This window comes from Polistes canadensis, unplaced genomic scaffold, assembly GCF_001313835.1.
Source record: "Polistes canadensis isolate GaletaPanama2010 unplaced genomic scaffold, ASM131383v1 scaffold_179, whole genome shotgun sequence".
Taxonomy (NCBI): domain Eukaryota; kingdom Metazoa; phylum Arthropoda; class Insecta; order Hymenoptera; family Vespidae; genus Polistes; species Polistes canadensis.
Window position 1 is genome coordinate 134,964 of NW_014569726.1, and position 15,508 is coordinate 150,471.

The 15,508-nt window shown below is 31.6% G+C and overlaps 1 protein-coding gene across 2 annotated transcripts in view; it reads right to left on the reverse strand.

The window, feature by feature from the left end:
* The window catches only part of LOC106789343 (semaphorin-1A-like), a 17,695-nt gene extending 6,166 nt beyond the window's left edge, over nt 1-11,529 (reverse strand). Inside the window, exons 1-6 of one of the 2 annotated variants that reach the window (XM_014753478.1) lie at nt 11,151-11,525; nt 8,361-8,449; nt 7,959-8,100; nt 1,127-1,475; nt 444-526; nt 226-324 (exon numbers count right to left, since the gene is read on the reverse strand). In XM_014753478.1, coding sequence (XP_014608964.1) covers nt 226-324; nt 444-526; nt 1,127-1,475; nt 7,959-8,100; nt 8,361-8,375 — 688 coding nt within the window. In that variant the 5' untranslated portion in view covers nt 8,376-8,449; nt 11,151-11,525. Of the gene's footprint in view, nt 1-225; nt 325-443; nt 527-1,126; nt 1,476-7,958; nt 8,101-8,360; nt 8,450-11,150 lie in introns of both variants that reach the window. The other variant, XM_014753479.1, reaches the window with a different exon arrangement.
* Between the last annotated feature and the right edge of the window lie 3,979 nt (nt 11,530-15,508).

The following is a 15,508-nucleotide window of genomic DNA, read 5'->3' on the forward strand; positions in this document are numbered from 1 at the left end:
TTTTATAATTAAAATATATATATATATGTGATTAATATGATTTTATCTTAATTAATATAAAATGTATGTATATAATTAATAGCAAACGTGATATATAATATAATAATCAAAATGAAAAGTAATATCTTTTAACTTGCGTGTACATATTTTAGTGGATAGAAAACGAATAGTAAAATAAATAATAGGGACTTGATGGGTGGGTGGGTGGTTTTCTTCTAAGCTTACCGTATTTCAGCACTTGGACGTCGCTAACAATGACCTGATTAACGTCGGTAACAGAATCCGGGGAACGGGTGTTCAATGCCTTCAGCACGCGACCGTCGTCTGTGGAATATATCAGAATATTTCCATATATAATTTTCGAGGAAAGCGAAATACGATCTTTCGTGCTTTCCAGTTACGAGAAATGTTATTATTTTAAAGATACTGATGATGACAATTACCTGTTCCAACGTAAAGTATATCATAGGCCTTGCCATCTAACGCTTTTACTTGTGAATCAACAGCAACTTTTGTAAATCTGTAACTAATTGACACACGATCAATGATTATTTCTTTCAACACGGAAAATAATATACAACGATTATGAAAAAAATAATATTCTATTATATTTTAACTATTAATATCATATTTTATATTAAATCCAATTTTTCTTATCACATTTGATTTGTTTTTTTTTATTATTTCTATAAAACGCGATTAATAGTTATATATCGAATCTATTTTTTTTAATTAATTAAATAAAGATACTATAGAACAAAATAATGCAATTTTTTTTATCAAAAAGATAAAATTCCAAAATATATCCTGTTATTACTGTTAAAACGTTATGATTAATAAATCATATTTTACTGTAAATAAATAATTAAGTCTACGTCGAGACGAAAAATATTGAACGAATAGGACACATTTGAAAAGAAAAAAAATTAACCTTAATTACTTAATAAGTTAAATGAATTTCAAACGGTCAAGTATATAAATATCAAGAATATTAATATCTTTATATTATCATAGGGTGTTATATATAATCCGTTAATCCCTTTTACTAAAATCATCCTGAGTAATAGAAATTGTTATAATAATAATAATAATAATAATAATAATAATAATAATAGGAAGGACTTACTTGAAACTGACTTTGGTTATCACAGGCATTGCGAAATAGGATTGAACAGCATCATCCATTAGTGGATGAGCCTTAACAAAATTCACAATTGTATCTTTGAGTGTTCTAGAATCGTTAACGCAAGTACCAGGTCTTGGTTTAGGCACCCTTTCTGTTGGTACTCTTAGCCAGTTGCTGTTTATCGTTTCTTGTTCCTTAAACGCACCCTGGAAGACTTCGAGAACACTGCTCATGGAAAATGCGCATATCGCTGACCCACCAATGGAATTTACAGGAGTTGTAAATACACCATATACCAATCGTGTACGATTACCAGCATATAATCCTTCGGTTACTTCGCTCGTTGATTCTGAACGCATACAAAAAAAAAACAAAATCATTTATTATTATTTAATAATTATAAGATTTTTTCTATCAGATTATTATTTTTAAATATAATAACAATAACAATAATATTTTCTACAATTATATGTGTATATTAAAAATCAAATAGATTTACACATTTGATTATATATTTACTTAATGAAAATATACAATACAATTTTTAATGATAAAATTTTACAGGGAACTTGGACATGAAAACAAGTAGAACTTAGTTTGATTGAGTTGGACGTTTCGTCCCTTTATTGGGACTTCTTCAGCAACTTAATCTTTAGGATTTTTTGTTTTGTTGAGGACTTTAAATAATAACGATCGAATAATTAACGAAGTTTAAATGTGTTGTGTTTGGAATATTAAGAAAAAGAAAAATGTATGTCGAATTAAAGAAAAAATACGCTGAACTTTAAAGATTAAGTTGCTGAAGAAGTCCCAATAAAGGGACGAAACGTTCAACTCAATCAAACTAAGTTCTACTTCTTTTCATGTCCAAGTTCCCTCTAAAATTTTATCATTAAAAATTGTAATTTTGGACGAGAGAAATACTAAATATACAATACAATATAATTTCATATAAATCCTATGATAAAACTTATATCAAATCCCATGACAGTAAACGTATGTTAATCTTCAATAAATGATGTGTCATACCCTAAGAACCTTCCTCTCTCTCTCTCTCTCTCTCTAACTCTCTTTTGCATATTATTACGTGCTGCTGTTGTGAAACATCAATAACGCAAGCAAGATATTCTCTACCTTTTCCTTAAAACCCTTTGCTTATCCTTGAAGCTCTAACGACTTAGCCATGAACTGTGCACGATCGCGAAAATGTTTCTTGGCGGTGAGAAAAATAAAAAAAGAAAAAGAAGAAAAAGAAGAAAAAGTAGAAGAAGAAGAAGAAAAGAAGGTAGGAAGGAAGGAAGTTACGAAACGAGATAGTAGACGAAGGTAACGGGAAAGGGCGTGAAGAGGAAAAGAACAGGGGTGGGAGGAGGGAGGGGGGGGAGTATGGGGGAAAGGAAGGGTTGATGACGACGAAAAAGAGAAGAAAATGTCACACTCGCTTGCTACGTTTTCCCAGACTCTCTCTACTCGACTCTACTGTAAAAAGTAAGAAAGAAATAAAAAAGAGAATGAGATAGAAAGAGAGGGAGAATATAAGTGAGAAAGAAAAAGAAAAAAAAAGAAAAAAGAAAAGTTTCCAACATTGCGACAAGTTTAAAAGTCGAACGAACCTTTAAAGTCTCCCTAACATTTCTCCCTTTCTCTTTTAATCTTTTTCTTTCTCTTTTTATTTTTCTATCTCTCTTTCACTTATGAGAATATGCACATAAGTTATATCCCTCTCTCTTTATATCAGTTTCCTTCTTTATTTTATTTATAAGAGTATGCACATAGGTTCTCTCTCTCTCTCTCTCTCTCTCTTTTTATTTCTCTCTTTTTCTTTTTATCATTTTGTCACATTTTGACTTATGAGAGTATGCTATACCACATTGAAAGGAATAGGGTAGGAACTTAACATATATAACATATATATATATATATATATATATATGTATAGATAGAAACGTGTACCTTTTAAGATGTATTTTAAACATACCCCATATAGATGTTAAAAAAGTTTACGAGTGAAATTCCACTCGTCTGTCTAACGGGAAACACTCTTCGAATCTTCGTGCATGAGAAAGCAACCCGTCTAGCTAGCTAGCTAGCCAACCAGCCAACCAGTCAGCCTTTTTGCACCCTAACCCTTCCCCCAGCCCTCTTCTATCCACCCCACCCCTCTTTCACTCGATTCCGTCGTCGTCCTTTTCTCGAGGAAACAAAGTGGAAACCCCGGCACAAAACTTTGTCAAATTCATCTCTCGAGGAGAGAGAAGATTTTATAGTAGTAGTAGTAGTAGTAGTAGTAGTAGTAATAGTTGTCGGTAGACTTTTACCTCGACGTACGATTCTGACAACTCTGATGAAAATTCAACTACGGTTTCTTCCGATCTTGTTCTTTTTTTTTTTCTTCTTCCTCTTCTTTTTCACTTCCTTGGTATTTGGTTTTTTTTTTTATTTTTTAAATAATTCTCTACTATATTTTTCTTTTTCGTTATATTTTATACCGCGCGCGCACGCGCGTGCGCATCGAGAATGTCTGTTCTACGTTTTAATTATTAAGATAAATATGATTTTATTACGAAGAGCGAGTAGAAAAAGAAAAAAAATACGGGGGGACGAAATAGAGGGGGGAGGGGTGGAGTACACTTTTCTATTTTATTATATTATTTTTAATTCACACAGTTTTTGTTGTTACGAATCTCGTCGACGATGTATTTCTCGTTGATCTCGATAAAAATATTTGTCTGCATTTTGATATATAAATATGTATATGTAAATATTCCCCTGCTCCCCCCCCCATCCCCACCTCATCCCCATTAATTCGATAAAACCGATTTTTCATTAAAACAATTTTGCCCAAGTGATTTGTTTTATTTATACGAGAATTATTTCTATTATTCTTGTTTGTCATTTCCCCTCTCGAAAATGTTTTTCGAACTTTCCAAAAATTTCCTATCTCTCTTTTTTTCTTTTTTTTTTTATATAATATTACCATAAAATATTTTGCAATAGTGACACAAATAAATGAATTTAACAAACGTTGGCTGTTTGTTTCTTAATTCGTTTTTTCAAATCTTGAATCCATCTCTTTCACACTTTATTTCGAATTACATTTTCATTTTCAAATCCTCTTATATAATAATCCATCTTTATACTGTGTTCCCAAAGAAAAAAAAAAAGGAAGAAGAAACATTAACCCTCAACAAAAATGCAAATAATTAACTGAAATCGGATAGTTCGTTCTGTAACTTGGATTAACTTTAACACACACACACACACGCGTACCTTTATTATTTTCTTTATTTAAACAGGAAGATGATCTCAAATTTCGTTAATTCGACGTATATAAGAAATACAAAAAGGAATATAAACAAGCACATCCTCCCCTCTTTCTCCCACCCTCCCACTGTTAAATCCTGATCTTCGAATTACACGCTGACTCTCTTCTATTCTCCCTTAAATCAAAGAATAAAGAGAAAAAGGTTCGTTTAATATGGACGGGAGACCCTTTATTCAAACAATTCAAACAATTTGATATTCTTGTATCGAAAAACGGTGGAAGTAGTTATATTATATAAGGAAAACAAAAAAAAAAAGGAAAGGTGGAACGATAAAGGAAACAAAAAAAAATACGAAAGGAAAAGATTGAAGGGGAGAAAGAAGTAGAATAATAATAATAATAATAATATGCAGAGAAAAGAAAAATACGAAAAAGGAATATATATACGTAGTCGAATAAACGCTGGCTGGGCTGCGTCTTCTTTTCGCGTTTCTCTTTTCTATATAGTTGAATAATATATCTTGAAGATACTATTATATCTTCTATCTCACTCATTCTCATTCAATCATTTTCATTCTTTATTATCCTTTCTCAATCATTCCCCTTTACTCATTTCCTTTATCCCTTTTTTTTTTCCTCTCAAATTTTTATTTCCCTTCTTTCTATTTACTAACTTTACTAGTGTTTTATATATTTTCTCATTGGAAAACTTTGAAACGTTAGGTTCTTTCGTTTGTTCTAAAGAGTAGTAGTAGTAATAGTAGGAGTAGTAGAATTTCATGGGGTTGAGGGTTGGATAGGGATAGAAACTGGGTTGAAACTTTGTAAATCACCATTTTTCGATGTATTCCGATGTAGTATCTCATGAATTTTCTAACGTTAGTCATCGAGGTTGGTAAAACGTATGATTGACTAGTACAAACATGGTTTGTCAGGTTCACGTTTGTTAGTTAGACCAGAAACTTGGTCTCCATCGTATGTTGCAAGAGTTTGTGGATCGGTTCTCTCTCAATACTTCTACTACACAAACTGTATATAGTATGTGTTTGTATGTAGTGCTAGTATATATAATACTTGGTCGTTGAGAGAGAGAGAAAGAGAGAGAGAGTTTAACGTTTACTCTTGTATTATTGTTCATGACAAACTTTATTACTTCGGATAGAGAGAGAGAGAGAGAGAGTATAGTATAATTTAGTCAAGCATAGACCAATCAAGTTTGATATGTTCCATACAATACTCAAATATCGTTGTTATACATTTTGTTTTAATAAACTAATTGGGAAATATTATATATATATAGATCATGTTTTTAATTTATCAATGATATTATCTATGATTGCAGAACGATTTAATTTGTGGTTGTATATTAAAGAAAGATAAAATAATTTATAATATTATTTAATAATATTTTTTATTAGATATTAAATATTTCAATCTTTCAATAAGCAACCTTTCTTTTATCTATTATAAATATATTATATATATTATATAATAATAAATATATTTATTTATATTTTATATATATATCAAAAATGTATAAAACAAACCTTATTTGTCCTTACAACCAATAGGTACAAATATAGTTGTATTCTATAATACAAATTCACGTTATTTCCTTTAGCAAGGAAATATATTTCTGTTATCGAAAAACGAAATCACTATTTCCTTATCGAAAGGATTACATTTTTCCCTTTACCGATAAAGATCCGATATATCAAACAATACTTTTCTAAGAAAGTTCTTGAATACACCTGGGAGAATAACAGAATAATAAGAATAACAATAGTATACAAATAAAAATGAAGAAAAACAGATTCAATTTAACGATATATATATATATAGAAAAATACGCCATTCTAATTCCCATTCGTGTATGGTGCCTATGTAAGAATGACGTTCAGTTATTGGTCGAAGGTAATCGCGATACACAGAATCGAAGAATTTCTCAGAACCAGGGGGTAGGTGGGTGGGTGGTTGGTTGGTCGAGTAATTCGGTTTCTTTCAGGTGCAACGGGGGTCCGATTCCATGTCGGAAAATTTCATCCATGGGAAGGAGAAAGAGAGAGAGACTATAATAAACTTCTTTATTCATTTTCCTTTCTTCCATTCTGCGTTCTGTTCCTCGTTCCAAGGTTTGTTCCCTGAAGTCATCTGGCCAAGACAGAACAGATCGAGAAGGAAAAGCCATACCACCCACCCATCTACCACCAGAAGCTACGATGACGAAGAACAAGAAAAGAAAAAGAAAAAGAAGGGGAACATCTGAACGAATGAACGGACGAGTAAACGAAAGAAAGAAAGAAAGTGAAGTGAAGTGAAGGAGAAAGAATGAACGAACAAAGGAAGTAAGAAGACAGGCGTAGATCTAAAAAAAAAGAAAAGAAAAAGAAATGGTAAAAGAAGGTTTGAAGTTTAAAAGAGAAAGAGAGAGAGAGAATTGGGGGTTGGGGGTTGGGAGTTGGAGGTTGAGGGGGGGTCTAGCTTGTCCGAGCAATCGGTGGGATAGTCCGGACCCCTACGATTTGGCAAAGATCCACCAAACGGATCTTTCTGCCTGGCCAGAAGCCAAGGTTCCTGGTTGGATAGGGATTTCTGTTCGATGTGCGGCGACAATATTCTCTCTCTGGCTCTTGAAAGACCGATAGAAGGATAGAAAGAGAACAACATATATATCCCTACCCCTTAAACTCATCTCATCCCATCCCATCCCATCCCCTATCCCAACTCACCCCACTGCTACTACTACTACTAGTCTCATCTTTTCTCTTTTACTTTGGACAACCACCATCAGCAGCCTACTCTAGTTCGTTCACCAACGTTTGGTTCCACCTTTCCTCTTCTTCCTCCTCCACCTATACCATCCTCCCTCCTGGTGAGTTTGCGGCCATTGTACCATTTGTACTTTCCTACAGGCTCCCCAGGCTTCATTTCGTTCCTCCCGTAGGCAGTTGGGACGACTTATCGAGTGACAGGAAACGAGTTTATATAGTACACTACATGTTCTCTCTCTCTCTCCCTCTGTCTATTCTACTCTACTTTGCTCAGTTTAGGAAATGGGAGAGAGAATTAGGATGAGCTAAACCACGACGACTGCTTGTGAACGTGACGATGAATAATCTATCCATTTATCTATTTTAGTATGCATGGTGTTAAAGTATTACATAAAACAAGTTTCATTTATATTCAGTAATTTTGTATGTATATATTAAAACATTTGTCGTATTGTATGTATATACTAAAACATTTGTCGTATTGTATGAACATATATTAATTGATGATAATACTTTTCTTACATTTGTTCATTTTATTTATCAAATATCGGTATACTTTTATATACTATTTTTCTTTATTACTTTTATCTACTTTGTTTGCGTTATTATTATTATAATGATAAGTTTAATAATAATTATATAATTTAGTTTAGGCTTTAGGGTCAATAAAATAATATTAAATAAATAGATAAAATTATCTGACGATTTGTGGAATAAAATCAATCGAAGAATTTGATGAAAATAAATAATTGTAAAGAAAAGAAATTTGTATTAAAAAGTAATAATCGATACTTACGTATTTCGTTGAAATAGAACGGATACTCTCCAGGTACCGAACAATTAAGTCTAGCTTTTAGGAAGCTTGTCCATCTGTCGCTGAAAGCATGAGGACCGCCTTTGTCATGATGGCAAACTCTACCGACCCGCGAATAGACTGCCTGAAAAATAAAACAAAACAAAGAAGAAGAAGAAGAAGAAAATAAAGTAATTATTTTTTACAAACAATATATTCTACATTTCTCTCTCTCTCTCTCTCTCGCTCTCTATTTCTATTCTTATATTATTCTTTTTCTTATACTTTTTATTTCTATTTTCTTTTCTTTTCTTTTGGATTTTTATATTGTTTTTCTTTTTCTTGTTCTTTTTTTTTTTTTTATAATTTTATTTCAAAAGAACAGAAAGAGATAACGTGTCTTACCTTGCCACAGTTCATATACTCGACAGCAGTTTCCCGATAGAAAAAGAACACGTAATCCTCATAGGCGAACGAGCTGACAAAATTTGGTCCTGTGAACAAAATACAAATTAAATTTATTTATTATTTTTTATTATTAATATCCTTTGTTTAAGTTTATCAATCAGTGTCATTCACATTCTCGTTTTCCATTAGAGATTATCATTATTATTATTTACATACACGATTATCGTTTTTAATATATTTAATATTTACATTATATAATTATATTTAATATTAATATTGTTAAAACTTAAACATATATTCCTGCGAAACACCCTTTCCTAATTTCCTCGAACACTTTGTTTTCCAAAGAAAAAAAAAGAACAAAGTATTATCCTCCATCACTTTTCTACGTTCTTTTGTTATTTTAATTAATCCACAATAGAAAAACGATGCATTTAAACTTTACAATTAAATTACAAATTAAACAACTACAAATTATATATATATATATATATATAGATTTTATTTGAAACTTTTTTGAAAAATATTCTGTAATTAGTTACTTATACGAATTAACCAAGATATTATTATTGTACACATTTGAGAAACGTAATGCAAACTTCTCAAATTATTTATTCTATTCAGAGATGAACTCATATTGCATTCTCGTTACTTCTGAATCCAACACGTAAAACACATACACATACACACACTCACTCTCTTTCTCTCTCTCTCTCTCTTTTTATTTCCTTACACACGTGTTTCGTTTTAATTTAGAAATAATTTTACGTTTAAACGCTTTAATTACACTTTTTTAACGAGTCTACCTTAATGATTCGTGGAAAACGAGGTAAATCATAGGAAAACTCTCAACCTACCTACCTACCCCCCCTCACCTTTTTTTATTCCCCCTTACTTTCTTTCTTTTTCTCTCAAACATACACACATATTATTTCTTACACACGTAATACACGTAATACACGCGTACACTTACACGAATGTATACACGTTTATTGGTTTATACTAGGAAATTGTAGAAACCATGGTTATCACCAACGTATTTATAATAGCCAAACTCGATGTGAAATAGAAATCTATAGGGCAAAGTTTATGGTTATACGCAATACAGTAGTGATACGATATCGCGATCGTTGAGAATGATTTATAAGCGTGACACCGATCAAGAGGGGAATAGGGGGACAGGGGGGACAAGGGTAGATTGGCTAGAAGAGGAAGAGGAAAAGGAAGGGGAAGGGTAAAGGGAGGAAGAGAACACGTTGGTTCGACATTCGGTAAAATTTCGTTACTAAAATCGGATAAAAGATGAGCTCTCGTGCGATCGAAATAAGGGTTGGCGAAAAGCGAAGGGAAGAGTGGGAGGGGTTGGGAAGAGGTAGGGATGGCATGGGGGATGGGATGGGGTAGGTCGAAATAAATCGAAATTTCCAAATAAATTGACTGTCGCATTCGTGTTCGCTGATAAGGATCAAATACCAACATGTCGATAACGGGGTGTTGGAATTGATATTTGAAAGGTGGGGGAGTGGAAAAAGGGTAGTTGGGGGAGGGGGGTAGGTGCCTAAATACTAATTGTAAGTTCTATTCGTTCGTTTGTTAGTTCGTTTATTCGCTTATTCGTTCGATCATTCATTCGTTCATTCAAAGTACGTTAAGCGGAAAATTAACGACGAACGGAATAATATTCTTTCGGGGAAAATACGTGAGTTGGGGGTGGGGGGTGGGGAATGGTGGGGGTCATCATTTTTTGAATGATTCGAGAAGAGAGAGAAAAGAGAACAGAGAGAGAGAGAGAGAGAGAGAGAGATTTTACGATGAATAATACTATATGTCGATAATTAAATTTTAATTTCAATTCGTTTAATCATCTCTCTCCATTCTTCTCTCTCCTCTCATTGGTCAGTGCATTTTGTATTGTATTGTATTCTCTCTCTCTTTCTCTCTTGTTCTCTTTTACATTTATTCGTACTTATTAGGAACAGCTTTTGAACTACAAAGGGTAGTATTTAATTAACATGATAATTAAATGTAACATAGCTTTGTCGTAAAACGTGTGATGGGTTATACACTACGTCGTATATTAACTATTATATATATATATGTGTGTGTAGTAGTAGTAGTAGTAGTATTCTCTATAGAGTTTTATAGAATATAGTAATATTTGTGTTGAATATTATTCTCCCGATGTTGTTGTTGCAATTTTTTTTTGTTTTCTTTTTCTTTTTCCTTTTTTGTTTTTCTTTTTTTTTCTCTCCCCAAAAATTTCTTGATATAAAACGAACGATACGTTTAGGTTGGGACCACCTCCTTTTCACCGAATTGCATTTGATTGACGTTACGTTATATCAAATGCATTGATTTTTTCACACTCGATTTACGGATATCGAATTCGCGTAAGCTAGTATTTACTCAGATATTCTTTGTATTCGTATTGACATTTTGTCGCATTTGCGAATTTTTCTTTTTCCTATCTTTTTCTTCTTTTTTGCGTCCCCTTGTGTTTTTTTAATCTTTTTTCTTTTGTTTTTTTTTCTTTTAATTTTAGCACGCGTTAGTTCATTGCATTTGCAAAATAATTATGAAATGGGTCGAGATTTAAATGTTCCGATACGTGTGTGTGTGTATTATTATTATTGTTAACAAAAAATGAAATTAAAAATCCTATTGTAAATTAGTAATGAAAAAAATAACAAAAAATATGCTATCATAATTGGTAAATGAGAAGGATAATAATATTATAATGAACAAAAAAAAGAAAATAATAATAATAATAATAATAATAATAATTACCATTTAATTGATTCAAATCTGATCGTTCCGTTCGTATCTTGTCCCTTAGGATAAGGGGTGCACCTCCAGTGAAATCCGCAACTGTCGCAGCGTATAACTGTCCCTCTGAAACACAGAAACGTTTCTACTGTCAAAATGTCAACGTTGAAGACAATTTACCTTGCGGCATAACGTTTAGAATGGTTAGTTAAAGGGATAGGAGGGTGGTAGGTGAAAGGAAGGGGGGTGTCCAAGATGACACCCTTAAATCAAATTTACAATTATAACAACGCTTTTGGTGTACATTAAAGGCAACCTTTTATTTAAATTAATTTTCAAACAGTGACGGTGGGAATTGAGTCGAGTAAAATTATTAACAAAAAAAGAAAAAAGAAAAAAAAAATACAAAACAAAGAGAAAATCTAATAACAAATTTTATAATAATAACTTATATTTATTATATAAACTACTATATAATAATACTAAATACTTATTTAAGTGAAATAATGATAAGACATTGTAAAAAACTTTGTAAGTTGTGCAATAAAAACCTGATTATATATATATACTAAATACTTATTATATAAATACTTATTATTATTAACAATAATCGATATCATTTTATTTATGCCACATAAATGTCTTAAGATGTTGCTTAAAAATGTATCAATTCATTTCAATTCATGCATTACATATTTAATATATCACAAAACATTAAATAAATTTTTATTAAAAACAGAATTTGTTTTTTTTTGTCGAATACCTAATCGAAAATATATTGTAATATATAGGAATGAATTTGTAGGGGCCCTTTTTTGGTATTTTAAGGACGTAGCCACGTAGCCACTTGATCCGTCACTGTTTTCATATCCTCTTGTGAAAACGCTAATTGTAAAATGAAGGTGGTACAAAGCATTCATGGAATCCTTTCTCCTTTCTCCTTCTACTAATCATCTTTGAGAAGAATCCCCCCTAACCCCCACACCCTCTTTACCTACCCCACTCAGCTGTCTTTCAACGTACTGCTATATCTACCCTTATTACACGTTACTAACACATATCTTTCCCTTATATGCTGTAAAGGTTCCTTCAAACTATTCCACACTGTTTAAACCTTTGCTTCTCTTGAAATATATGTGTGTGTGTGTGTGTGTATGTGTAGAACATAGTGATAATTTTCTCTGAATATTAATTCTTAGCATTATAAGTTAAACACGTGACACTTCATTTTATTAAATAATTATTACGCGATATATATCAAAGGAAATTTTATTTTTATATTTCTCAATATGTTAATTATTTTTTTTGAATTTTAAAAAATTTTTTTTAAGCTTTACAGTAACTTTTAAACATATTCATAATATTCCTACGGTTATATAACTCTTTTTAAATTCGTATTTTGTTTATTTACTTCTCGTCAAATACGTTGGGGAATTTAACGGACGCATATATGAAAGTAGTATTATGAAAATATATGTGTAAATTATGTAAAATTATAAATTTATACGTTTATCAAAACGTTCATGAACGATCATTTCAAAATTGTATATGTATATGAATGTGTACGTAGTTAAAAAATATCAAATTAAATTTTTGTGAGAGAATAAATGAATACGCGTGTATATATATAAATATATATTATATATACATGTGAGGTCACTGTTGGCGGCGTGACATTTTATTTAGTAATAAATATTCATAAAACACAAATCAGTAAGGAAATAATAATATTTAAAAAATTTCATTTTTTAAATATACGTGTATGTATGCATATAATTATTAGATACATCTAAACGTAAGATATCAAAAATAGGATAAATTATAACGAAGAACAAATTATAGAAATAAATTATAACGTAAATAACATATATATGCATATACGAGTAAAATATATGTGTTAGAGTAAAAAAAAAAACTACACGCGTTAAGTTTCTTAAATGTAAAAATAAATGTTTATCGAGTATGACACGCCACGTTAATGTAATTATAAATTCTACGCTTAACTTGTTTATTATACAAAATATTTCTTTTGTTTTCTTTTTTTTTTTAAATATACAAGCAGATAAGAAAAATAAACGACACTCGAATTTTATTCAATAATTAATTCATCTTATTTTTTATTTATATCTTGGATTTATTTTTTTCCTTTATTTTATTCACGTTTTATCGAATATTTAACAAAGATATAAGAAAAAACATAATTGAATATTATCTATTATTATTTCATTAATATATCATATATTAATTCTCATTTTTATTAAAATTGTAATTAGAATAAGAAATAATTATAAACATTTATCGATTATATTATTATTCTTTTACATTATATATATTTTTTATATTCCTGTTTCCTATTCAAGTTGTAATTAGGAAAAAGAAATAATTCATATTACCTATTAATACAATTTTCATTCTATTTCATTTATTACGTTTAATCCAAGTTGGTAATTAGGATAACAAAAATAATTAAGCATTATTAAATAATTCATTACTATTTATTATTATTATTACTTTTATAATATATGTATAATATTTCATATTCATAATACTTTATCATCCAAATAGTCATATACCTAATACATATACATATATAAAAATCCCTCGAGACGGTTATCTTTATAAAGGTACGAGATAAAAGGGGAGAAAGTAAAAAGGGTGGATAGGGAAATGTGGAAAGGGGAGGAGGGGGAGAGGGTGGGGGTGGGAGAGCCAGTAAATTCCGTAATTTGTTTGATGTTTAATACCTATCGCATTCAGAACGGGGGTTGGACAATGCAAATAAATGGGAAATTGAGAGATAATCCGTTGTTAATATTTGTTATTTCGCGTCATCCAACGTATTTTCGAGTATGGACATTTGTGAATAAAGAGAGAGAGAGATAGATAGATATATAAAGATAAATAAAATAGAATAAGAGAAAGAGATATATAGATATAGGAAGTAAAATTTGTTGTTTACCTTACTTCCACGAACGATTACTTAATTACATTTCTTGCGGCTCCCTTTGAGAGTAACGTTAGCGAATGTTTGCGAATCGTAACGAACGTTCTGTTCCCTCGAAAACTCTATATGTGTGTGTATGTGTATTTGAGTGTAGGTGGGTTTATGTGTGAGTTTACAAGTGAACACATAGAGATATGTCTACTATATATATATATATACTTCTATTTCAACATACTACCCCAACCATATTCTATTCTTCTCTTTTCCACCCCCTACCCCTACCCCTCCCCCACCACTCCGAGTAACCCCGTTTTCAAAACCGAGCTCAGAAATTATTTATTCCCCTCTTTTGTACGTACAACAAACAAGTTTTCATGGAAACGGTTTCGATGAGAGAGATACCCGCCCCCTTCCTGCCCCCTTCCCACGCCCCCCGTCCGAATAGATACCGTCGCGAGTTTAATTTACGACACGTTTCACAGTTCAACATAGTCAAATCGTAGGAAATTTCTAACATGTGTGTATGTAACACAGTAGTAACAGTGGAAGATAGTAAAAGTAATAGTATAGTAATGGTAGATATGGTGGTGGTGGTTGGAAGAGGGGGAGGGGCGAGGGACACACACACACACAGACACATAGACACACATACTAGCGCGACAAGGAAAGTTTGCGGAATGTGAAATCGAATTTCAACTGTGAGATACTCGAGATTCCTCTTTCCCCCATCATCTTTATCTATCTCTCTCTATCTATCTCTATCTATTTCACATACAGAGATATGTTTCAGAACGTGGGATTTATTCGAACGTTGGTTGGTTGGTTGGTTGGAGGGTGTATGTGGGAGAATGGGTCGTACAAGTTTTCGGTTATTTCGAATAAGATTTCACATTCTCTATCCCCACCCCCTTTTTCACCCCTAACCTTATCCAATCTCTTTCTTACTCTTGATCTTTTCGAATGAAATAGTAAAAATAGTCAAATAAGAAGGACACTGATGTGTATTATTCTTATTTTTATTTTTCTACTAGAACGTAAAGAAAAGAAACTCATCCCCTTCTCTTCCCACCCCATAGATAGTAAGAGAGATACTACACTACCGTGTATTCGAAAGTACATTTTCGTATACACAACTAACTCCCAACCAACCAACCCTTCATCCCCTATTCCCACCACCATCACGTATTTCTTCACCACTACTATATTTCTATATTTCTATTCACGTTCTGTTTTTCGAAGAAGAATAAGAATAAGATCTTTCCCGAAGGTCGTGTCCCGTTCGGTGGCATCATGTTACAACACTCTTTCCCTTGGCGTTTTCATATTTTACGTTCAAAAAGCACGATGGGATTTTGAGGCTGGTAAGGCCAACGCTTCGTATTCGCACGATAAAGTATATATATATATATATATATATATATATATATTTTATATA